The sequence below is a fragment of the Charadrius vociferus genome, unplaced genomic scaffold (genome assembly GCF_000708025.1).
Source record: "Charadrius vociferus isolate BGI_N301 unplaced genomic scaffold, ASM70802v2 scaffold436, whole genome shotgun sequence".
In the NCBI taxonomy this organism is placed as follows: domain Eukaryota; kingdom Metazoa; phylum Chordata; class Aves; order Charadriiformes; family Charadriidae; genus Charadrius; species Charadrius vociferus.
In genome coordinates, this window is record NW_009649187.1 from 3,486,527 (window position 1) to 3,512,843 (window position 26,317).

General features: G+C 41.6%; 1 protein-coding gene across 1 annotated transcript in view; it reads right to left on the bottom strand.

Annotated features, from left to right (window-relative positions):
• Window positions 1–2,391: 2,391 nt before the first annotated feature.
• WDFY4 (WDFY family member 4) overlaps window positions 2,392–26,317 on the bottom strand; it is a 135,849-nt gene continuing 111,923 nt past the window's right edge. Inside the window, exons 51-61 of the mRNA XM_009888816.1 lie at window positions 24,777–24,930; window positions 23,313–23,404; window positions 16,325–16,537; window positions 15,777–15,924; window positions 14,755–14,939; window positions 12,945–13,103; window positions 9,606–9,785; window positions 6,586–6,768; window positions 5,881–5,968; window positions 3,547–3,658; window positions 2,392–2,458 (exon numbers count right to left, since the gene is read on the bottom strand). Coding sequence (XP_009887118.1) covers window positions 2,392–2,458; window positions 3,547–3,658; window positions 5,881–5,968; window positions 6,586–6,768; window positions 9,606–9,785; window positions 12,945–13,103; window positions 14,755–14,939; window positions 15,777–15,924; window positions 16,325–16,537; window positions 23,313–23,404; window positions 24,777–24,930 — 1,581 coding nt within the window. The remainder of the gene's footprint in view (window positions 2,459–3,546; window positions 3,659–5,880; window positions 5,969–6,585; window positions 6,769–9,605; window positions 9,786–12,944; window positions 13,104–14,754; window positions 14,940–15,776; window positions 15,925–16,324; window positions 16,538–23,312; window positions 23,405–24,776; window positions 24,931–26,317) is intronic.

Below are 26,317 nucleotides of genomic sequence, written 5' to 3' on the forward strand. Positions count from 1 at the left end.
TGACTTCCATTCACATGTGCATACTCTGGATTTGTTCTCTGTGATCCAAAACAACAGCTGATGCACCTCGTCCTTCTCTTGAAGATGTAAGAGAACTGATGTTAGGCACAAGGAGATGAGTCTGTCAAACCCATGCATGGCTAGCCTGTGGCTGGCCTCTTCTTATATCAAACAAAGTCAGGTTGATGTCTAGACCATTGGAGCCATTAGTGCTGCTGCCCAGGCTGCAAAGCAGGTGCCAGTGCCAGCTCTAGGAAAGGGAGTATCTGCCATTGGCAAAAACAGGCTGTATGAAGAAGCTGAAGGAAGAGACACAATTAGCAAGCTATCAAGATGCCTCGTAGCTAAATTAAAACACAGGTAGCGAGCTTCTTTCATGGCTCTTAATCACTTTTATCATGGTTCAGCAAAGCTGTATTCTCAATTGACAGGAGTCCAAGTATTACTGTCCATGTATCCAGATCACAACTTACTTTAAGAAATGTGCAGAGGCAAGAGGAACGAAGTAGTGCACTTAACTTTGTTCAGTTCTGTGACAATTGACCTTTCCCCAGTCTTCAGGAAAAAGAAAGATGGAAGATGGTCTATCTTTGTCCCGTAAGGTTACTTAGATTGCAAAAACACTGGTGCATTTTGGCCTGTTTTCAGTGTATGTTTCACTGAGCAGAGAAAGGATAGTATTTGAGCCATCAAGTCATGCACTTGGAGGTTAGAAAGGATAACCAGCCAGGTCATCTGTGTAGACATAATGCAGCCTTCCTTGTATGTCTGCATCATGAGCTACCCTCTAATTATCACATTTTCCACAGGCAATTACCTCACTCACTGTGGAGGTTAGACCAAGCTGTGGGGTGGGCTGGGGCGGGGACATGTCTCAGCACTCTGTAAGGAAGAAAGCTGTTTGCAATAGGAAGTCTTGCTCATTCAGCAACAAAACTCTTCAAAAGAGTCATGAACAAAGCAGTGATGTACAGAGAGAAGAGAGTTGATGGTGTAGTTAAAGGAAGGCTGGTAAAAACTTGTCTTTTACTCCAGATTCTTCCTAATGATGCTGGCAAGTCTTTAGCACCAAGATTCTGGCATACAGCAGTTCCTCACATTCCTCAATCTCTGGCTGTCCAGTGCAGCACACACAGGGCTTCACTCCTGCAGTGCTAACCAGTTCCAGTGCCGTGGAAATCAGGGAACTCTCCTGGCTCTGTCTGTTCAGGGGTGTGCTTGGTAGTATGAACACAAGGGCCTTCATGGCCACATCTTCTTCCTGGCTCTGCCCTGACCCAGTCTGTGGTTTTCAGAAAGCTGCTTTGCCTAAGTAAGTGGCTACTCAGCCCTCCTGTGTGTAAGATAAGGTACTCAATTCCTTTACCAGGTCAAGGAGGGGCACGGGAGAGGGGGAGTTATCAGTTTAGCTCCTTCAAATTCTCATAAAATGTTAAGTAGCTTTATTTTTCACACTTTCTCCACCTCCACTAGAGACACAAATGGCACTTCAATTTATTACACTATGGCCTCAGCCTTCTTATACTACAAATAGCCACTTCTGCTATGCAGGGTGATTGTGAATGTAAATCCTGAAGTACGTCTCATATACTGATATTCCAGAGAACATCCAGACAAGGATAGGAAAGATGGCAGTGAAGGAGGAGAATGAAAGAATATGTTGACCAGCTGTGTCAGTTCTTCCTCCTCACCCATTCCATGCATTTTGCCTGCCTTGCTCACTGCGAAAAAAAAAACCAAGTCAGAGATTAAGAAACTAGAGATTGCACCATAACACATGTTCACAGTGGGGCTGGATAAAGGCACCACGGCCAACCTGGGAATTCCTACCTTCACTTTGCAAACAAAATAGCTTTTCAGAATGATACATTTTCATGCAGATTCAGGAAAGGAGGAAGAGTAGGAATAGAGATATTGACATACTTGTATGTTAGTGAGAACAAAGAGACTGCAACAAACTCACTTAACATCTGTTTGAAGCCTCAGTATTTTCTGTTCTCATGGTATTAAAATTAGAATATGTTAATTTTATTAAGCTACATTACTCTTTGGCATAATCAAGGCAGTTTTATTTGCTAGCTATTATTTGTGAAATTCAATGTATTATGTCAAATTCAGTATCTAAAATAACATTTAAAATAGAAAAGTTTTCCCAGGAAAAATACTGCAAAATCTCGTTGTCTATGTGCATGTCTGTCAGTGTCTCTCTCACAACTTTGGAGTCCATTCTCTAATTTCAGTCAGACTTGACTGCAGGGTCAGTCCAACAACTTCTTTGCAATTCAGTCCCCAACCGTAGGCTTCCAGTTTCTTCGATTCTTTCAAGCTCTGAAGAGTAATTTTCTTTCCATCAAAAATGCTGAAAAAACAAGAGTTCTTTGCTGTTTCTTCCTATCCCTCCACAGACCAGCAGCAGACTCTTCCCCAGTCATCACCAACTAGGAGCTTGGAGGAATTTCTTGAGAAAGAAAGAAAAAGAGAAGAATGTTTAAGAACAAGATCCAAATAGGATCAAGGCTTTCTCCTGTGTGTGCAGCAATTAGAAGGATGCAAGATTCAGGGGAGTAGGTTATCTTTAAGGTTAAATTTGAAGAACAATGATATAAAGTAGGCAAAGATTTGTACTTCAAAATCTGAACTTAGAATTGCATCCAAACTTTCCTGGAGTTCAGTGGGTTAGTTGAGGACACTCTAGCCAGATCAGAAGCTCTTAACCTTCTTCTGAGACTCTATGAATGTTAAATGATCTGCTGGCCAGATTCAGAACTCAGACTTGTTAGCACATAATGTCATGGCTTCAGCCACTGAAATCTCTGCTGCATGCACTGTCACCAAAACCAATGACACTAACCCCCCCCCCCAACCTTTCCCACTTTCAATGCATGTAAACATCACAGTCACTAAGTACTATAAATTTCAGCATGCAGAATATAGGAATAATTTTAGCAACTATCAAAATGCCAACACTTTTGGAGAGAAAGACAGCAATTGTTTTAGAGTACATGACAACATCCTGGAGTAGAAGATAACAACAAATATTACAGCCAGATGAAACTGCAGGAGGGGGATTGAGTAAACCAAAATATTGCTGTCTGTGCAAACTGAATGGAGTTTAACAACAAAGTTGACCAAAAACTTCCTGTTTACATTGAATCTCTTGTGGCTCCTGGGATAGTGTTTTTTCTAATACTGCAGAGACAGTGTAGCAGCTGCTGATCTCTACAACTATTCTGGCCAAAAGCTGCTGTTTCTCCTGGGTTGTCTCCTACCTGTCCAAAATCCCTCACTTAATAGAGTTAGCCAGGCCAGTTCCAAATTGACTGCATTTGGCTAAGACAGAGTCATTTGACTGAGATTTAAAAAGCACCACCACCACCACCAACCCCCCCAACACCAACAAAACCCGAAACACAAAAACCCAGCAGTAATACGAAGTTCAGAATAAAATAAAAACCCTGTCAATTTAGGGCAGAGTGGTGGAGACCCCGAGGCCGGCGCAGTGCCCTCTGCTGCAGAGCAGCTGGAATGCAACGGGACGGACAGTACCTGGATACAGCCAGCGCTGTCACTGCTGGGCTGGTCTGTCTTGGTTTTCCAGTCAAGGCAAGGCTGGGATTCAGTTCCCGACAGAGAACAAGATGTTTTCCACACTTGTTACCTGTTGTGTGGTTTAAAAATAAATATTTAGAAAGTGTCTGGGGGAAGCATGGATGGGATTGTTATTATTTACGGTCAGCAAGTTGTTAAGTTGAGAACAAATATATTTAATCTCAGCCTGTGCTGTTGCAAAATAGGCCCATCCCAATTTAATTTGTGGCTATGATAGTTACATGTGCTGACGTGCGGCTGTATCAATTGTGTACTAAATTGGATTTGTGTATTATTGCTTTCTAAATTGCATGCCTAGTTCAGCAAAATTGTTCATCAGTTTTCACTGGCTCTATGCTTAATAAGATGCCCCACAATACCTTGCTGCCAGGATATAATACAGCCCATAATTGCTTAGTAAAAAGAAATCACATAAAGCCCTGGTATTATCAACTTATCTAAATCTGCTCATAACAGAACCAATAATTAAATGCTGAGAACATTTCACATACACACACATACATACACACACACCCCTAACAACATAACTCAATCATAGTTACTTTGGTCTTTTCAGTGACTGTGTTTTGTATTAATTTTATTTTCTTTAATGAGTAGAATGAGATGTGGGAATATTTGGCCATTTAAAATAATTCTGAAGTCATCTGAATAGTTTAAGGGAGCACGTCACTGCTTTGATTACACCTCTCAACCCTTTAATAAAGAACGCTGTTGCTATATGCATCTGAGAATGTGCATCCTTATGCTCATGTGCAAACAGGTGTGTGTGTCTGTACACATCACCAGATGTCTGGGGTCAGTGCATGTCTTCTATGATCCTCTCTGAAAAAGGCACAAACAGGAGTATTCTGCTGTGCTCCCACGGGCAGCTTTTAAGTCCTCGTTTAGAAAACTGTTTAAGATACAAATTTTAAAAACAGCTAAAATGTCAGTTCGTTCAAAGACATTCACTTGAGTAATTGGACATTGGAAAAGCAATTGCACCTGAGTAAATAGGACATGAAAATATCTGCCACAGGAAGTTATGGACAAGAGCTTAGGAAATCCTTAAAACAAACTAGATGTTTCTACACGTAAAAAGAGTCAGCAAAATGACTACAGAATACTACAAGGATTTTGGAAGGAATGTTAAGTCTTTTACTTTGACTTACAGCAATCTTTGATTAGAGACCACACTAAAACCAAATACGTAGCTACCACAGACAGACTACCTCACATCTGACATCTCTGGTGTTCTTGCACCTTCCCTAGAAGCATCTGGCTCTAGCTACTCTAAGACATGACAAAAGGTAGGATGGGCATCGAGCATTTCCAATATGGCTCTGTATGTACAAATACTTTCACAAAGCAATCTAAGTAATATAGATGCCAAGTTCCATGAACAGCACTTCTGAAGATCTCAGCGGTAATGCCCAATTACTGCATAATATCTTTTTATGCAGATGCTACATCTATAGCTCTATATTTATGCAAATTGTGTGCATAAAACTGAAGTAATAGAGAATGTGTGAAATGAGGATCACAGCAAATAAGTGGTGTAAATTATACATACTAACACCACAATTCCTCTCTCTCACAAAATGTGCTGTGAAGAGAAGCAAGCTGTGCTATTTAGGACGTGCCTTTAAAGCTCTCTGGCAGGTTTCAGCTCCTTTTTTTTTTAGAACAGAGAAGTGAGCTTAAGTTGTTTTTAATACCAGTCAGCACCATAGATCCATTATCTTATTAACCTCAGTTCTGTGAGAATTTTAGGGTATCAGCTTCAGGTTGGCACATCCTTGAATAAACAGCTCCATGCACTGTGGCCTGCTGCTGGTCTCCCACCAGTTTGAAGGGCCTCTGATCTCACCTAAGGTGGCAAAGACAACAAACTTCCCTGTTCCATCCCAGGGCAACATGTGGCACTGCCCACTCTGACATTACGCCAAGATACTTTAGTACAGGCCATCAGCAGAGATGCCAAGGGAATGGGCCTTCTGGAGCCACCATAGTTCAGCAGTTTCATAGGTTTATGCGGAAAGGTGGTCTATCAAGCTTGACAGAACCTGTGACAGAGCCTATGAAGAAGCTTTCAGCTTCATCCAGGCAGGATATGCCCATGAGGCTGGTGGCTCAGGGCTGCTCTCTGTCTCCAAGTACCTCTGCTGCTGGTTACAGTAACACTGTGCCAGTCACCTGCACCATCTCCCCTTCACACCACTGTGCTCACAACCAAACAAGGTCTGCAGCACACAGTCACACTGCAGTTCACAGCCCACCCTGCGGCCATACCCATGTTGTCAGGCTCTTCCATCGTGCCTCTCTGAAGTCTCAGTCCAGCAGCTTGGCCAGTGGTATTCGTGTATTCGGTCTTCCACAGCTGTGCCAGCAAGGAGGCAAAAAAGGAAAAAGCATGGATTACAACACTGCAACAAGAGAGAGATGTGGCTGGCTGCTTCTCAGCAAGGGGTGGAAATGGGACTTTAACACCAGAACAGGATTTCGCAGGGTTGTCTCTCCCTCTGCCACTGTGCATCGCACTGGAGACATGTATGCAGGGAGCTGGTGGGGCTGCATGGCTGACATGCTAACAATGATCCCAGTAACCCAGTAGGCTCTCCCTCCAGGCTGGAGGAGGAACCAGCAGTGAATTCCTGCTCCTGAGAAAGTATGACTTAATAAACTGAACTGTGAACCAACTCTCAGAAACCAGACTCAAACGTATTCCCGAGGGGCAATATAATTTTGACTTTCAAAACCACACCAGAATGAAAAGCACATTTTCAAAACTCTTCCTGAATAGCAGAGAGTCTTCCATTCAAGAGGATAAAAGCTGATAGGAAGCAAACATTTCACTCTGATTTTCAACTTCTACCCTGAGCTTCCCCGTTAAGAAAGCAGCATGGGCTCTTAATAGCTCTGTCCATTTAGGACGCAAAATTCTGCCTCTGGTCAACAGTGAGTGAGCATCCCCCTTCCTCTCCCCCTTCCACCTACCCTCACCACTCCATCTGTGCTTCCTGTGATGATGATGCTGCGTGTGTCCCAGTCCATCACTTCAGCAAAGCAGCAGCAAACAATATGGCTTTCAGGGTGGCAGGTGGTATTAATGCTTGCAAGAAGCTGGCCATTGACTGTCCACAGATACAGGTAAGATCCAGCACAAGAGATAATATCCCCCTGTAACAAAGCAAGAAGCAATGTTTCAAAATCCTACACTCATCCTCCTCACAATCCTTAAGTGCTGATTATAAATAACAGAGTTGCTCTGATCTATATTCTGACCTTCGTTTTGCTTCTGGGCAGATGATGTAAACCACAGAAAGTAAAAATGACATGTTTTGTCATGAAAAGTTCTGACATTGTTATCTCGGATTTAGCAAGATAATGCAGAAACCAAGGTGGGGTTTTTTTTGCATTTTTTAAATGAAAAAAATTCTTTAAATGTTCCCTTTCTATTTTCCCCAAAGTCCAGGCTTTTAGTAAAAGAGCAGACTGACAGACTCACCTAGCTACTCTCCGGGACAGGGACTGTGCACAAGCAATACCTAGCACAGGTTCTGGGCCAGGACTAGTGCTTTTGTAAGTTTTACAAATAAGCATTCTCTTAAACGAGGACATGGTGTTCACCTGCTTAGCTGCCAAGCCTTTGGTGATTTCACAATCCTCCTCTGCCCCTCACAGGGAGCTTAATGTCATCGCATTTTTAGACTGTCTTTTGCGTCTGACCAATGACCAGCTCAGCATTCAGTGAGCTGCTCTGCTGATGCAGAAAACATCCTTTGCAACTGAATGTCTCCTCTCCCTTCCGCACAGGTGCGTAGTCTTACCACAGACTTCACCGTAAGGAGCAAATACACAGGTAATCCTTAGGGGCAAGAAACACAGAACCAAGAGGCAATGCTGCAATTTTAAATGATCTTATCAAAAGTGCATTTTGATCAAGTTACTAATTGAAATTCCACCTAACCTTTTCATCCTTGACACATAGTGAGAACCAGCTAAATAGAACACCATCAACAAAGTCATCTGATTCTGGCAAAAGCCAGTGTGCCCTTAAATTAGCAGCATGCATCTGGTTTAAATCAACTAACACTGTACTTCACCCATGCCTGATTTGGGGCCAGAGCTCTTCACACTGCAGGGCAGAATTCTGAAGATAAAACAAGGATAGTGCATTCGAAACAGAGTTGCCAATAATTAAAAAGATTAAATTTCAGCTACCTTATCTGTATGAGAGTACACAATGTCCAGGCATTTTGTAATGATCTACAGTGTTTTTCAAGTCTAGAACAGGGATTTAAAACTAACTGAAATCATTAGTTACAGCAAGCTTTTACAATCCTCCTTAGCTTATAAACTTTTTGGGACAGCCTTTTTATTTTGTGTCTACGTGATACAAACACCATGAGGTTTGGATCTACAAATGGAGCTTCTAGGTGCTCAAGCAAATAAATATAAAATATTCAATATAAAAACCAACAGTCACATAACAAAAAGCTGTATAGGCTTCTTTTTTCACAGAAAAGTATGGGGTTCAGAAATTCATTTCCTTCAAAGCTTAGCTTCAAAACATTCTGAATTTTCCAGGTAAAGACTTTGTTACCAAACTTATAATTTTGTGTTAATTAAAATATTTCATTTAGCATAATAGAAACATTTTGTTTCTATCTTTGTGTTATAATATATAAATATATAGAGAAAAAGTAAACAAAAACACATTTCAGAGTTAAACATCCTGTTCTGCTAACATAAAAAAATTTTTTTTCATCCACAACATATGGAGCACTTCATCTTTTTTTCCTTGAAGTTTCATTCATATTTTCCTAAGGTTTTTCCTCTTTTAAATTAACATTTCTGCAGGCTATTGTCCAATCAGTTTAACCATTTTCACTCCCACAATCTGGAGAACTGCTCTTGGACCAATCACCAGACTGTTCCTGGCATAGACCATCTCATTTTGGACAGCAGCAGAGAAGGAGCTACCGACTAAAAAAGGCCACTGTCAATGGTGGGCTGGTACGTAGAAAGGTGAGGACTCCATCCTCTTGGGGTCTGAAGGGGTATGTGCCAGCACACCCACTCATTTCTGAACGCATGGCACTGGCCATTTTACACTAACCAGGACCCCTGGGGCTGGGAGCTGAGCTGGCACTGAACAGGCTACTTAATTCCCACCCTCAAGTACTAGCCATCAGATTGCATGTTCAATAAAGCTCTGATATGAGATGACTCTTGTGGCACAGACTAAGTAGAGAATGTCTGCCTTGTTTCTTACTGCTGTGAACTCAATTTTGCCTCTCTTGGTACAGCTCCAGTACTGGATCCAACCTCAAATTATCTGAGCAGCTGGAACCCTGCTCTAGTATATTAACAGAGATAGAAAATACAAATGTGCAAGCAACATTTTGGGGAAGTAGAAGGTTGGAAAAAAATCTCATCCAGAGTGTTTACAGTAAAATCCAATACAGAGTATTTTCCTATAAACATGAATGCCATTCTGGCCAGGCACAGACCGCAAAAGACTTATATCCACTGGTATCAAGAGCTCTCCCCGCACCTGAGAGTGGACGGAAAAGCAAAAAGCCAACATTATCACTGCATAGGTGTAATGTAGTTGTCAGCTGAGGCGGAAGACTGAGGTCTAACATGCCTCAGCTGCCATGGCTCTGTTCCATGAATGTCAGGAGAAATTAATGAAATAATGGAGGCAATAAGGTTATGGGTGAGCCAAATCCAGGAGCTACTAGGGTAATACTTTATGCTCCATAAACTAGAAGTTGTTTAATCCTGCTATCTACCCTTCCAAAGATGCTTCTACTTAGCCACTTGGTCTAAGATGTTACTGTTAGTGCTCGCCTCTCATCATTAAGAACACTATTAGCAATCTCTGTAGAAAGAAAAAAAATCAATGTATCAGACTCTCAGGATGTTTTTATGTTGGGAAAAGCACCCATTAAATTATCATGAAATGTTCATGGATGCATCAGAGGAAAGATGATAAATGAAGATCTTACTGTTGAATTGTTGATGGCAACAGAAGAGAGGCTTGCCCTGTGGGCAGGAAGCTGGTTTATGTACGTCAGCTGGTTCAGGTCCCAAATGATGCAGGTTCTGTCATCAGATCCACTCACGAAGATGCTGTAGGTCACAGACGCAGCAAGGCAGGTCACTGCCTGAGTGTGCCCATACAAAGCCTAGTGGGGAAAAAGCAACCAATAAACCACAGAAGAGGGTGGCTGATTTACCAGGGAACTACAGTCCTACTCCCATTTGCTTAGTAAGAACAAGCAACCTAGTCATTCTCTGGAGAACTGAAAAGGTTGTGATGGGGGAATACCAAAAGATCTTATAGAAGCATCCTTGTCCTGAACTCCAAAAGATTATGACTTGCCCCAAGTTGCACAGTACTCAGGGACCTTGGCATACATTTCAGATTCTATGACAGTGCTTTGTGCTCAGCCACAAAACATCATTTTTCATTTCAGTCCATACAGTTTTAAGTAAAATTTATACTTGCAAATTACTATTTCTCAATATTTAAAAACAATTTTGAAATAAAACCTACCAGGACGTATTTCAGTGACCTTCACAGTCTTATATTTCTGTTTTTCTGAATAAGTATTAGTATTTTTCCAATTTTGGTTAAGCATTTAGGGAGAATTTTTGCTTTAAAGCCATATAGGCATTCCTTTCTCCTCGAGCATTCCTCAACATTCTTTTTCTGTTGTTGTTTCATAGCTTCCAGAGACACAGTGTCCCCAGTTCAATTTAGCCTTATTCAAATAGTTTCATTAAAAAAGACTACACTTTAGGCAATTTAATAGCACAGATAGAAGTAATGGATTGAAGTATACTGATGACAATTGTTTAATGCAGCATTCTCAAGTGACAGCAGTATACACTTCTGCTGCATAACCACCAATGACAGTAAAGCCTGTTGGGCAACAGAGAAAAAGTCCTTCACAGCTTTCCTCAAAAGCCTTCCAGGGCTCAATCTTTAACTGCCTTACTGTGAAAAATCAGACCCACCAATTTTAATGTTGGTTTTAACAGTAAATGCATATTCCCTGCTGGCTTTCTCTACATGACATAATTAGCACATCTTCAGGGTCTGTCTCAGTTCAGCATGGAGCAGGAGAGCCACATGTCCCGGATGATTTTCTGCAAACACATCTCATACTCTTTTCCAGCGTGTGACTGTGAGACTGAACTCTTGCTGGCAAACATGTGCTGCCACTTGCCAAGGTTACTAGGACAACAGCATTCAAACATTAATCCACTGGTGAAGAAGATGAGCTGCAGCAGGCTATGTACTACTGAAGGTGACCTGCAACTTGCAAGGGATGAATTTCAGCTCATGATTTATTCCATTCACAAGAACTGTCGACTAAAAATACTTGCACAAAATGGGGTCTCCAACAGTGGTTTTCAGAGGTCAGAAACACTCTCAACTGAGCATACAAAAGGAGGCTCAACAATAGCTTTGGACTGGCTGTAGAACACTCTCTTTACAAAGGACTGGGCATAACCCAGCGCCCATTCTCAAGAACAGCATGAGAGGTCTTCAAAAAGGGCTGGGACAAGGCAGGTTCAAGGGCTTCAAATTTCCTCTGCTTCCTCCAAAGCATGAAAGAAAACATACCTATCGTGACAGCGTCCAAACTGCCAAGTCAAGCCAAGCTAAGCTCCCGCACAAATTTTAATAAAACCCTTTTTTACTTTTTTTAACCCAGAAAGATCCTACCTGGCAGTGAAGCTAGACCTGAGAGGCTAGAGGCTAGACCTGAGCCCAGTTATAATCTCAACTTCAATCCACCAGTGTCTCAATGCATATTCATGCAAAAACTGTCACATGCTTTTAGCTCTCTGCCGTCTTCTCATTATTGCTCTGCAAAGACTGACAGGTTTTCCCTTAATGGGAAATAACCTGCAGCATATCTGCAGAAAGAACCGAGAGGCCTATCTCTAGAGTAAATTTACAAATATCAAAAGACGACCAGCTTCACTGCAGAAATGCTTAGTGCATGAAAACTTAAACCAAGTTTGACCATCCAACTTCACTGGCTGACATGGACACAGACGCTTCACAGCTATGCTCAACACCTCCCTGAGAGGTCTGTGTGGCGGATACAGCATGGCTTGCCCAGATGCTTTTCCCAGTCTAGTGTTTCATTTGGCCCAGCAATTCTGGAGGCTGGATCACATGGATCGCTCTGCTCATAAACACTGAGGGAACTGGTAAGTTGCATGGATCAATACTGAGGCTATTATGCTCAATCTTTAGTGTTCAACAGAACTGTGGAAGCAGCCCCTGCTAAAGAGGGAAAAATGACTTTTTCTGCTGAAATATAGTTTCTGTACTTTACTACATTCCAAACCAGAATGTGTCAGTCCCATGAGACAGCTAGTAAGTGAATAGCATCCACTTTATAGCACATCAGCTTTACTTAAGCAAAGCTCACTCAGGAAAGATGATACAATTTTTTTGTTCAGCAGAAAAAGCAGCCACCATGAAACAGGGAATTACATGAAAGCAGCAAGTAATTCACTGGAAGACATTTAGGACCATAGTTCAAATATACATCTATGCCAGACAGTCATCAAAAAAAAGCCTCTGCTAGCAAAAAGAGGGAAAAAAGACAGTATTTGTCACTGCATGATCTCATGCTTCGGGTAATACCAGATTAATCACAGTGGAACACATCAGCAAAGCTGATTTTAGATTGTTAAAGAGAAAGGCATTATATTAGAGATAAGAGAGCCTCTTCAAACAGTTGCCTGAAACTCAAACTGACCCTCTGAATGGTATTATTTTGATGTTCATGAAGATTACTGTTTATGCTTTTCTCTACTGCTATTTCTTCCATTTCTATATCCATGTCCTGGTTTGGAATAATAAGCAGCAGGATTAAAAGATCATTACTGAAGATCTTGTATCATATTTCTGCTGCCTTCTCAAGCAGGAAACACTATAAACCTCAGAAGAGAGACTGCTCTAAGGACAGTTTCCCCCCTAATTTCAACACACAAGAATTTCAGATAAATGGAGATTTAAATAATCAAGAGGACAGAATATGCCTTATCTTTGCTGTTTCTTTGATCACGATAAACCTTGGAATTGCTACCAAAGGGAAAAAACCCAACAAGCAGAATATGTAACTATAAGCTGTGGGTATAAGGCATATTATCAGCTCCTGATCTGATAACAAGCTGTCATATGATGACAGTGATTATTGGTTTTCTCTGCCTTCTTGATTCATGCAAAAGTGTTTCCTCTGCCAGTCATCTGAGGGAAAGCAACTAATCCTTTGGTTTTCGTTATGTTTCTACAGCAAAAGAGCCACAGTACTCACCTGTCTCAAGTTTAGACATTTCACTTTGTCCTTGACCAAGGAAAGTTCCCAGACACACACAACCGAGCTTGTTCCAGATGTGATTATGGTGGTTGCTGAAGGACACACAGCGCAGAGGCACTTTCCCCAGTCCGCCATGCACTCAAATGTAGTCACATTCTGTACAAGAAAGCAACTTCCAGTCAAATGTGCATCTGGTGATACCATACATTTATTAAAACCAAATGGCAGATTCAGTTTTCAGAACTGAGCCTGCATTTCTTGAAATCCAGGAAAGAAAAGCTTATCTTAACCAGTCTTAATGCTCACAGCACAACTGCATAATATATACATGCATGCACAGGCTGTGGTTGCATGCGGCTATGCCATCCTCCAAGGGCCAAATAGGAAGGCTAGACAAAGGTCAGTATCTTATGTCTTAGAAGACCCAATCTCAATCTCTTGTGCCACAGACTTCCTACATAACTTCAAGCAAGCTTGTTCTGCCACCATATAGTGACAGAATGCAAACATTCAACGTAGATTAAAAAGAAAGCTCAGGCTGTGACAGCTACTGGTAACAATTATTGCCAGACTCTGTGACCCTCCTCTTACTTGGACTGAAGAGCCAAAAGAACTAAATTCCATCCTGTGCCAATGGCTCTGTTAGCAGCCCCCAAGCTGGTCTAAACCAAGCTCAGGTCTATTATACGCTGCTGCAACTATAGTACAAACATCCTTCTGCTCACATTCTGCATTAGCTCTCTCCCACACAACGGGGACAATACTATGGTGCTAATGATTCTGGTGGACCTGGTATACCACTATTACAAAAAACATACCAGAGACAGAACAAAACTTTACCTATTTACAATAAGGACAAAAATGTCTTTTAAGCTCAGGTCCAGAGAGAACTCAAGTTGGACTCCCAACTACTTCTCATAGTGACTGTGTAATCACAGCAAGAGGGTCTGACCTTTGAAGAAGAGGCAAAACAAATAATTTACAACTATGACAGCACTATGAATTGCTAAGCACTGATTTTGATAGGAATCAATGGAGAAAACTCTCAATAATTTTACAGTGAGCAGAAAGTAAAATAGATCCCATGGCTTTTTCACTTCCATTGAACGTGGGTATGCCTTTAAAAACATAATGCTATGGCTTGCACAGATACCCAAGCCAGTATCTTGCTGAATGACATATTCTCCTATTCTGGTACCGAAGCTAACTCAGATGTCTTTGTGTGTCATATTATCCCAAACACATAAAAAAAAAATAATCAGTGTGTTTGTGGCAGAAGAAGAACCTGAATCTGTCAAGTGCCCTAACAAGCAGTGTGATGACAACAGACCATCGATTTTTAACAGTGACGAAGTAAGCTTATTAACTTTCTAGAATAGAAGACATTATTATTTTGAATGAATGCACTGGGCTAAGCTTGGGAGCCAGAGGGGAATTGACAGATGGTCCTATCTTAATTCCAGCAGAAAGTTCTGCACAATGAAATTTCTAATCAGGGGCTGGGAGACCTTGTATTGTCCTTACAACCTACGAAATGAGGTTCTGCCTTAATTTTGATGGACAACACAGTCACTAGAAGGAAAACTTGAGATAATTTAGAGCAGAAATGCCACATTTTTAGCAGTGTAGAATGATTTTGTACTCTGTCGGGATATTCAACCTGAGATTCCTCAAGAAGCTTGACCGTGAGAGAGTCCTGTCCAGCATCCTCTAAAATCAGCTCCCCAACAGCCTCCGAAATGGTGCCCAAGCCAGCCAAAGACCACAACATATTCATTCTGGTATGCTTAGACTTTTTCTTATTTACCTTCTCAGACCCATAGTTGCCAAAGCAGCAGGTGAAGTCCTCAAATCCCCAGCAGAATGTTTTGCTCCAAAGAGGAGGAATCAAAACTTTATTTTTTTCAACAGCCAGAATGCCTTTCTCAGTATGAACAATGTGCCCAATAGCTCCCTTGGGACAGTCTGACAAGAAAGAGAACATGTTTAATTCTGTTGTTTTTAGAGCGCTTACATTAACTTTCCTCCTTGCACAGGTTATGTGGTGAGGCTGGCAAGTCCTACCATTGGGCTCTGTGCTGTGGCAATGCCCACAGACAGAAACCCACTCTACAACTGAGTTTCCAGACAGAATAGTGGAAACACTCCTCTCCAAAGGATCACATAAATCCATGTAGAGGGAGTGACGTGCTCTAAAGGAGGGGGTTTAACAGCAGTGTCATTAAGCCCCTTTTCACTGGCAATCTGCCTCATGCCATGAACTACAGAGGATGCTGGCCATGTCACCAACAGCCTCTATAGTACAGCTACAGGAGTCCCCACTGACAGCTACACTGTCCCACAAAGATGTGTGATGCAAAGAACACCACTGTGGGATGCAAAAGTAGACACACTGAAATCTTCCAGGCTTCTTCATGGTATGAAAAGTAGCAGACTAAGAAAAAGATGAAGAAAAAGAAAAGTTTTTAAGATCAAGAAGTGGAGAAAGACAATATTTACTTTGCTGTTCAATATAAAAAAAGAGAATGAAAATGGAAAACAGTAAGCTTTACGTTTCTATTTAACATATTCAGAATGTAGAAGACAGAAAAGATTTGTCTTATAAAAAAAATATGTTTATCTGTTCTGAACTCTCCTGAGTGTTTGAGTGTTTTCAATGACCACTCACAATATACACATACACAAATAAAAATTGGCAGAAGGCATCTTGATTGCATCAACATATACAAAGCTGTGTGACTCTTTTTGTGCTCTTGAAAATCCAGATTCACCCCATCCAAGAATTCTGCACTTATTAGCTCTGAAAATGGAGCACAGCCTCTGCAGCACCTTTTATTATAACTGGTGAGAGCTTCAGATTTTGCAGGCTGCTCATAAAAGGAGGAAGAATTCCACTTGAGTGAAGGGACAGCACAGTCTCTCTTCCTGATGAACTTTTCCCTTGGACATTCCTGGATGGATGTGGTTTTGTGAAGAGCTAGAACAAAAGAATGGCATTGAAAAATGAATCTCTAATTGCCAGATCATGCAGGAAGAGACATCTGTTTAAATCCTTAATCATAGACACTAGGACTGTCATATGTGAACCTCTTCATTAAAAAAAATTATCTTACTACATTTTCATCAGAACTGCAGAACTCAGATTTGATGCCACAGCTGTACAGCATACAACAGGGACAGCATGATTAGAAAGTGGAATCATACACATGTATGTGGGTGCATACTGATGTACACAATATGGAGAAGTCTACAGCTCTCTTTTGGCAGATTTAAATCAGAAAAAATGTCTCTGATTTAAGTTTCTATTCTTGCTTTCCAGTGGAAATACTACAAGATCAAAATCAATTATTCTCTCCACTCTCATGATAAAGTGGTACCTGCTTTGGTATCTGTCCGAAGTTGCTGACAAAACCCAGGATGGTGCTCTTAATAAGAGGATCTTTAATGTTGTTGAGGTCCATCTTGTCTCCATAGAAGTAAGGGTGATAGGTGTTAACTGCCTCCACTGCGGCTGAGCCATGCTGCTTGTGGCCAAAAATCAGATCTATCCAGTGATGGAGGTGTGCACTGACGTAGTCACTTTCCAGCGCCTGAAGCCAAAAGAAAAGTAATTCAGTAGAGCGTATCCATTACAAATGCATTACCACTTCCAATCCCTACTGGAGACTTAAATTCTCTGCAAGCGAATCTTCACATTTTCAGTTCCTCCAGTATCATCATTCTCAGTACATCTTCACAAAATGTGACCAAAGAGATGAGGGGTGGATCCCCACAGGAAAAGGAAGGACAGAGTGCAGCATGCTTGACTTAGCAGACACCAGGAGGAATATCCTCAGAGACAACAAAAGCAGGTTTCACGAAGCAAAGTGCAAGCACTCCACAGATCTTGGCACATCCTACAGCTTCTAGCACACATTAAAGCCTGTGCTATCATGCCTTCATCAATCCTGTTCCTGTCACAAGATGGTTTAAATGAGTAAAACATTTGTTAGCATTTGGTACCACCAATTTGCTCTATAGGCAATCCACAGGTAAATTAAGGTACTAGTCTATTTGTAGAAATATGCCTTAGTTATGAATCACACTGAGTAACAGAGACTTTATTTGAGAAGATACATATAAACGTAGACTGGAAAGGAAGATGACTGGCTTTAAGTTGGGTCTGAAGGATACAGCAGGAGAGGCTGCGTGTCATGAAGCAGCAAAGAGAAGGTAGAGCTTATAGTGAAATGGCAAGGGGTGCTGCAAGCCAAGGCAGGGTAGGGGTTTTGCAATAGCAGAATTGGGGTGCAGCAGCACAGCTGTATGGCAAAAGCTTCAAGACTGCTTGGGTTTGGTCAACAAACATTTTGCTACCCTCACAGGGCTTAAGCAGAGACAGTTGCAGCACTAGACTTCCTCATGCTGGGAAAACTGAGGGTCTGAACTTTTTTCTGCAAAATAAGAAATAGTTAACTTTGATTAGATTTGCCACCCATAGTGACAGGTGGGTGAATTAATGGAACTAGAAGAAACAATTACTACTGGAGAAGACTGGGAGAGTGTTACAAGGCAATACATCCACCCCACATCCACTGGAAGACCCAGACAGCAAGGTTATAAGCAGTGGACACAAGTCTGAGTTGAACCTCTGCCCACCTCCAGGTTAGCCAGCCTTGCCCATAAGGCTTCACTAAATGCTACTGCCCCTGCCATCACCTGCCTCACCAAATTTTTGTGCATTCCCAAATGGCCTTGCCCAATGATTCAAGCAGCAGTGCTAAGCATTATTAAAAATACTTTCCTATCTCCAAATCATTTGACTGTGCAATACTCCCTGATGCTCAGTTAAAAGTCTCCCAAGCAGACCATCCCACCCAAAGCACAGCAGAAATAAACAAGCTAATGGGATCCAGAACAATGGCTCATTTCACAGAGCAGTTAGCCCAGTGCAGCTGGTTTAAATGACCCTGCCCACAGCTATAACGATCACAGGGCAGCTCAGAGAACAAGCACGGCATACAATCTGTCCCCTGCAAACAACAGGAAAACACTTATGAACAGACTCAGAACTCATCCTCATTAATAAAAGCAGTTAGTCCATGAATTACAAACTGTAAATTTTGCCTGGCATCACTGCCAGAGCAAAACAAAGCAACCAACAGAGCTGCAACTGTGCAGCCTCCCAGTATTTCACCGAGCGCTATGACAAGCTCAGCCCGGGGGGGAGATCTTGTGGTCTAAGGAGGAAGTAAATAAATTTCTCTAGTAGACTAGATTCCTAACTTATTAAACATGAAACAGGGAGCTACTCAGAGTTTTATGTCAAGAACAATTCTTTGCTCTCATATTCATTAAAGCAATAGCCAAACCTCAGAACAGTGTTGACCTGGATCTGTTTAATGCACCAAATTCACTGTGAAACCTCCTAAAAATGAGTGTGATACCAGTAACAAGTGCATCCAGTCTTGTGAACAATTTCAGAGGACAGAAACCCTCATTTTTCAGAATTCAAGATCTCTAACTTCACTTCAGGGTTAGAGAACTTTCCCAGGCAGGCTAATCAACTTTCTTTTCACAGCAAGATTTCTTGCACCCTCTTGTGTAACAACTAGTACTAGCTATGGCTGGAGAGAGAATATTGGACTGACTGTACACGAGGTCTGAACACGAATCTATAAACATGATCTTTCATTTGCTAAACTACTCCTATTTGAGATTTGTATTAATTTGTAAAAGTTGTATGGCTTTATCAGTTGTGCCAATGTTATCAAATAGTGCAGCTTAGTGGAAGCAAATCTGTAGAACAGAACAGATGGTAGAGAGGGCCCAGTATCCACATTACATGCACTGTGGGGGCTTTACTTCAAACTAGATCTAGTCTGCTCCCACAGGCTGAATGCCACCAGCGTCTGGAGGGCACAATCAGAGTGCAGCTTTTGGTTTCATTTCATCCAAAACAGATCTAATTCACACAATCCGAGATCTCTCTGCAATGAGAGCAAAAGCATGCTATGCAGGGATAATTGATAGGTTAATTTCCAAACTGCACCCTTACTCCAAAGTACAAGGCAAAAGTAGATGTTCCCCATCGTATCTAAATGTCTCCAGAGTGCCCACCATTACACAAGTAGTAAGGAGCACAGCTTAATATTCGACACTCCAATCAAGCCACCATAGAACAGACAGCATTACTCCTGACATTTTTCTTTAAAAAAATCCAGGTAAAATTGCAGCAGCTTTCGGGCATCCATGGATTTCTGTCTGCAGCACCTCTGTTAGGGAAGGACAGTGTTGCCTTTTCCATGTTTGAGGAAATGGAGAACAGAGACTAAGAACCTTGGAAGGTCACTGAGAGAGCATGAGATACAGCAGAGAAAGGAACCAGAGAGCCCCAAAACCTCCACGCCTTCATTGGAGTCACTGGGGAGCACCAGGGAACTGTTGCATGTTTGACCTCAGTGGCCAAAATCTATTTGCAGTGGGTAGTGAGTTGCTTCCCTGCAAGGGAAGAGATTGGGCACTCCCTAGGCTCAACTCTTCATTTTAGCAAGGACTGTACTTCGAGCAGGAATCTTGCAGTACAGACAACACTTACACAAGGATCTCCTTCCTCATAGTAGATGTATCATCGTGTGGTACGGGCACTGCCAAAAACTCAGGTGTCTCTTCCATTCCACTGCCTTTCAGTGTGACTAGAGCTTGGAGCCTCTAAATCAGTCTGCAGGCAGCTTCAGAGATGCCTGACTCAGTAGTACCTATGACTGTGTATGTCCAGGAGCTTAAGCAGCCTGAACATGGCTCTTAATCTCTCTGCATCTCAGTTCTTTGGTGTGCCGGTTTTGTGTGGGGTAGAGTTGATTTTCTTCATAGTAGCTATTGTGTGGCTACATTTTGGATTTGTGCTGAAAATAGTGTTGATAATACAGGGATGTTTTAGTTACTGCTGAGCAGCGCTTACACAGAGTCAAGCCCTTTTCTGATTCTCACACCACCCCTCCAGCAAGCAGACTAGAGGTGCACAACAAGCTGGGAGGGGACACAGCTGGGACAGGGAAGAAGGAGGAAGGGGGAAGACACTTGGAGTGATGGCATTTGTCTTCCCAAGTAACCGTTACGCATGATGGAGCCCTGGTTTCCTAGAGATGGCTGAACACCTGCCTGCCTATGGGAAGCAGTGAATTAATTCCTTGTTTTGCTTTGCTTGCATGCACAGCTTTTGCATTACCTAATAAACAGTCTTTATCTGAGCCCACAAGTTTTCTCAATTTTACTCTTCCAATTCTCTGTTCCATTCTGCTGGGGGTGTGGGGAGTGAGCGAGTGGTGCTAGCTGGGGTTAAACCACAACATTTGCAAAAACATTCTCTCCTTATCCCCTCAAGCTAATAGGTTGCAAACAGGCAGGGGACAAAGTCTGACTGAAAAATGGTTCGTGGGGAAATTCAGACACTGAACAGTGTTTTCTTTCCAAATCAGAACAAAAAAACCCTGCTCTCAAATTTTCTCATGCATTAAAACCCTGCCCACTCAATTCTAAATTTGGAAAAATTACATCCTTTTATTTTACTAATAATGAAGCTATACGCCGCACAATACTAGTTGTAACAGCTACATCATAAAATAAAATAATTTTCAGTTCAGCCTCTATATCTAATATAAACATTGCAAGATCTTTTTGAAATGTTTTGATAACGAAGACAGAAAGTTGAAATGATTTATTGAGACATTTTCTTGTTACTACTGACACACTGCCATTTCAACCTGTCTAGTTTTCTGGTTAAAAGCTCTTCCATACATTTTTTTCCCAGGCAGGTCTACTCACTGTGTGCTTGTCAACCCAGTAATACTGAGTTACACAGGTAACTGCTACAGAAATACAAAGTAAAAGAACAAGAAGATTAATGTAGCTTCTATAAAGGGACTGATCAGTTACTGAATATGCTGTAAATTCAATGCACTGGCTTAGGTTACTAAACTGTGTGGAAGCACACCACTGAGTCAAGCTACCAGGCATGGAGACACTTGAGACCTGCTAATAATAGTAAGCAGTTATTCTCCACACCGCATAACTTGGAATATCATTAATTCACAAGCTTTTATGGATTGAGGCAGGATTCTGGGGCAAAAAGTGGTAATGATGACTTTCAATCACGTTTTCAAAATGATTGAAACCAACATTTTAATAAGTATATACAAAAGTTATCAATTTCAAAACAGGTAAAGTACCAAGATAGAAATTTAACTTCTTTTAAATATATTTTGCATTATTGTTCTAATACAGGTTTAAAGTAAAGTGTTCAATTCACGAATAGAGACTAAAGGGAGCCTCTTAATCAATTAAACCAAAAAATGAAATATCTCACCATATACTCAACAGTCCTAAAAAAGAAACAAAGGCAGGACTATTGCAAAAAAAAAAAATAGGCAAGTGCAGGCTCAGATCATATCCATGTTCACTCACAGCAGTAACCTGAGCACCTGCAAATGAATCCAGAGTTGAACAGGCTCACTCTCATACTCAGAGTTATTCACAAGCCAAAGTTTTTGCAGCATCAGGAACCTATAGAGACAGCATGGGATGCAGGTGCTACAAAGCACTGACTTGTCTTTGGAATATAATGTTTTAAGAACAATTAATTCTTTGCAAGATATGCAGGTGATGAGCATTACCAGGAGCCTGTTGTCTTAAAACTGGTTTAATAGAAGAAAATTTTCTCAGGATGGATTCACAGCCCTTAGACCAGCTTATAAAGATTGGGTTTTGTTTTTTTTCAACATGGATAAAAGTGGCATTGCCAAACATGGGACTAAGACTAGATTACTGACAGCACCCAGATGGCTGCACGGAGAAGGAGATGTAAGAAGAGGCCAGAACAAATAAATCAAACATATGCATAGGGTCTCAAGAGGGAAAGGAGAGACGCTTTAGATATGAGGAGTGGAACCATACAGAAATTCAAAATCTAAGGGCATGAGGAAGGAGATTTTTATGTAATGCCAGGCAATGAAGATGGTCCCCTTCCAGTTGTCTCTGTACTGACTTGAAACAAGGTATCGAGACATCAGAAAGAATGAGATGAAGAGTCAAGAGAATTCCCAGAAAAAGCATGTAAATGATTTAGTAGTATAGACAATTACAAAAAGTATGCACTCTGAATGCAGCACAGAAGTGCAAAGCAAGGGACATGCAAGTAGTGGTAACTTAATGGGAGCATAGTGGTATCTGTCAATGGTGAAGTGAACAGTGGAGAAAAGAATATTAACAAGAAAAGGGTATGACTAGGAACAGGAACAAAAAGTTACGGCAATCAGTGAGGAGGTCGGAGACAGGTTTTAGGAACCAGCTATTGGAGAGGAAGAAAAAAAAAAAAACTGAGGAAAAGTTTATTTGGACATATCAAAATAGGAAGATGGTTGTAGCCACAGGTTTGGCTGCAATCACCTACAAAGAGATCATAGAGAGTGAAAGATGAATCCCCAAGTGCAGGACCTGCATAGCACAGGAGAGGTGAGAAGAACCCACTGAGGCAGAAACTGAAGGTACACATGACAAACCGGGATGATGCAATGCCTTGGAAATCATGGGCTATTTGTTTAGTTCCATCAATGCTAACATTTATAATCACACTTCTTGTACACAGCAACAATCTGCACACACTCACAAATACAGATTAACTCCTTTTGCTAGAGGAAATCTGATGAGATAATGCCGGGGCACTATAGTACAGCCCATTCCCTTTTTAGTTCTAGCAAAAAGAGAGACCTGCACCAAGATATCCTACTGCAAAGTCTGCGTTCAATGCAACAACCTTCATACAGAATTGCCTTTGCACTCACTACTACATCGCAGGTGACATCATACAGAAGTAAGACTTCCTAACTATTAATAGGCAGCACTAATTGCAGTAAGTCTCAGGACCTTAAAGCTATTTGCTTTCAAATGCAAAGGCTGACTCCATTAAAGGCAGGAAATCACATTAGGTTTCCCCCCTCAAAATAAAAAAAATAACTGTAGTCCTGGCATGACTCAGAGATGGAGGTAGATAGTTTAAACAAACACACAGCTGGTTAGCAACAACATGGAACTGCATGCACATAAATGCCATGTGCATGCATCATGTTATGTTCACATACACTTACGGGCTGAGATAGGTCCATGCCACAGATGTAGATACTAACCTCACCTGGTATGGTAAGTTGGCCTTGATTCAGGGTGAATTGTTAGGCAGACAAGTAGATATGCAAAGTTCAGAACCCAGCATGAACTCCACAAAGGCAGGATGAATTTGTGTCTAACATTTTGGTTTGTGACTCTGGACTTCAGAGATTCATTTTCAGTGGGACCCAGTTCAGCATTTTGGCACAAATCTTGATATTCACTGACCTGTCTGTGCAGGAGAATGAATTTATGGGGGTCCCCATCTGCCCAAGGAGGAAGTTGCACATCTCCCAGCACTGTTCCATCCTGCATGCAGCCTGCAGGAATTACAAAGGAAGAATTAGAAACAAGAATCACACACATTGCAAATAGGAATAGCTTTTCTAAAACACTGAAATCAAGGAAATTGAGGTGATTTCCACACATGCAGTTTCAGGTTCTACATCAAATATAGTGCCATAGAACGCTGCAGAACCAATTTCTCCTGGGAGTTCTGATCTAGTAATAAAGGACTGAGAAGATGTTCCAGTAATGTCGCTAACAGTAAAAAATATGCACGTCCTCAGCATAAACCATTTTAGCACAGACTGCAAACTCAGACAAGACAAACCTGTTGGTACAACTTTCTATTTATACATATTCCTACTAAAGCAGTCACTGGGAAGGGTTTTGTTCTCAAGTCCTTTGCAATCTGATTCCTATCAGAAGGGTCTTAAATCAGAGCACAGTGTTGCGCAACTGGATGAATTCAACTCTAAGTTAAGGCTCAGGTCTGGGACTGTAAGTTTCCTTACAGTGTACCTATTGTAAAAACTTCCTGTATATTTGCTCTCTATTGGCAAGATTCTACTGTGTTTCTTAGGTCCCTCCAATTGATTCCACTCAGGTCAGCCTCTGGATCTTGATTTCAGCCAGGCTTTGTTTCTTGACCTCCTCTCAAGATGAAACTACCACAATTCTTTCTTATCTTTTAACAATCTTCTAACATCTTTTTCCCATTCTGCCCTTTCTTAACATGTCTCATTTCACTGAGATCTTAAATACCATTATAACTAGAACTCCACATCATGGGTTAAGTTGCCTTTGCTGCCACCAATTTAGAATGATTCTTAAGGTATTTCTCCTCTGCCTTAATTGTGAATGATTCTTAAGGTATTTCTCCTCTGCCTTAATTGTTAACCAACCTGTGTCCACTACAAAAATCAGCTTTGTATTGCAAATGATGTGAATTTCTTGTAAAGTGAAGTGAATCAGGACTGCTGTGCCTATCATGTCACCATGAAGGTGAAACACCTTTCACCAATGCCACTTAATAACTGATCTGTCAAATTAATATATTGTTCATAGCCACATACATGTGATGATACAGACCAAACTTTCAAAGGCAGCTAACTAGATTGCCTATATCAAAATCTGCCTTTGTCTGACAAAATGTGTAATTCCCTTTCACAGTAACTAATAGGAACTATAATCCCTTCCGAGTTGGAAACATGGTTCTTCTGATATCATTCAGATATCAGAATTTTGTATTCTTGTAGCCTTATTTTAATAAAAACTGATCTCTCATCGCTAGACAGCCTCACCAGTCTGCAGAGTCCAAAGACCAACTCTCAACATGTGATCTGTATCTTTTCCCTTGGCGGGATGCTGGTGAGTGGAAGGAGCAATTAAGTCCCATCTAGAACTTACCAAGTTCAAAGTGATTCGCATTGGTTAGGAACTCTGGCAAGTAGAAGAACTCAGGGATGAGTTCCCTGACATCACTCATGTTGTCCCTTGATGCCGATTCCCATGTGTTCTTGACACTGTGAAACATCCTGTCTGCAACGTCAAAACTCCCACCCTGTGAAATGGAGACAGACAAAAAAACTGCAGTGTAAATATTCTGTTAAATAAAAAGCAAGTACAGAATCTTAGCCAATTCTGCAATAATCACTACATCACGTGGTTTTTTAGGTGATATGTCAAGATCTGTCCCAGCTCTATTTACTGTGATCTTATATTAGGGGCTGTCTTAGTCCTGATTTGTATATCTGTGGGTTGAGAATACCATAAAGCTTGGAGTCTTAGCATAACTTGCAATAACACAGAGGCAAGCAGAAATGATCATGGGCAGCTTGAGAATATCAGCATACCCATTATTAAAGCTTCTGAAGGCAATCAATTCCTTTCACAGAATCATAGAATAGTTTGGGTTCTTCCCAGACACAGAGGTGAGGCTGACGGGTCAGTAGTTCCCAGGGTTCTCCTTGCTACCCTTTTTAAAAATGGGTGCAATGTTTCCCTTTTTCCAGTCACCAGGGACTTCACCCATAGACTTCTCTATGTTCAGGTTCCTCAAGTGGTCACAAACGTGATCTTCTCTTACAATAGGAGGAATTTTGCTCCCCCAGTCCCCTTCTTGCAGTCCATCCACTCAAGAGGTGTAGGGAGAAAGGTTGCCAGTGAAGACTGAAGCAAAAAAGATGTTAAGTACCCCAGCCTTCTCTTTGTCCATTGTTACCAGTTTGCCAGTCTTGATCAGAGGCATATGCTTTCTTTGACCTTCCTTTTCTGGTTGACGTACCTGTAGACGCCCTTCCTTTGTGTCCCTCACCAAGTTCAGCTCCAGCTGCACCTTGGCCTTCCCGACCCCATCCCTACACAACCAGGCAGTGTCCCTGTACTCTTCCCCGGATACCTGTCCCTGCTTCCACTCCCTGTGAATTTTCTTCATGCCTTTTAGTTTGGCCAGCAGGTCTTGACTTAGCTATGCCAGTCTTTTGCCTTCCTTTCCTGATTTCTTACACCTGGGGATTGAGAGCTCTTGCGCTCTATGGAAAGCATCCTTAAAGATCTGCCAGGTCTATTCTGCTCCCTTGGCCCTGAGGGCAGTTTCCCAGGGGTCCTATTGACTGACTCCTTGAAGAGCTGGAAGTTTGCTTACCCAAAATTCAGGGTCCTGACTTTACTCTTCACCTGACCCATATCCCTGAGGACTGTGAACTCTACCAGTGCATGATCACTGCTCAGGCTGCTTGCAATCTTGATGTCACCGATTAGCTCACTAGCATTGATGATCAACAGGTTCAGTATCACATCCCCTCTGGTAGGGCTGTCTATTACCTGGCTTAAGAGGTTATCCTCAATGCACTCCAGGAGTCTCCTGGATCACCTACAGCTCACTGGGCTACTTTTCCAGCAGATGTCAGGGTGGTTGAAGTCCCCCAGCAGAACCAGAGCCTGCAAGC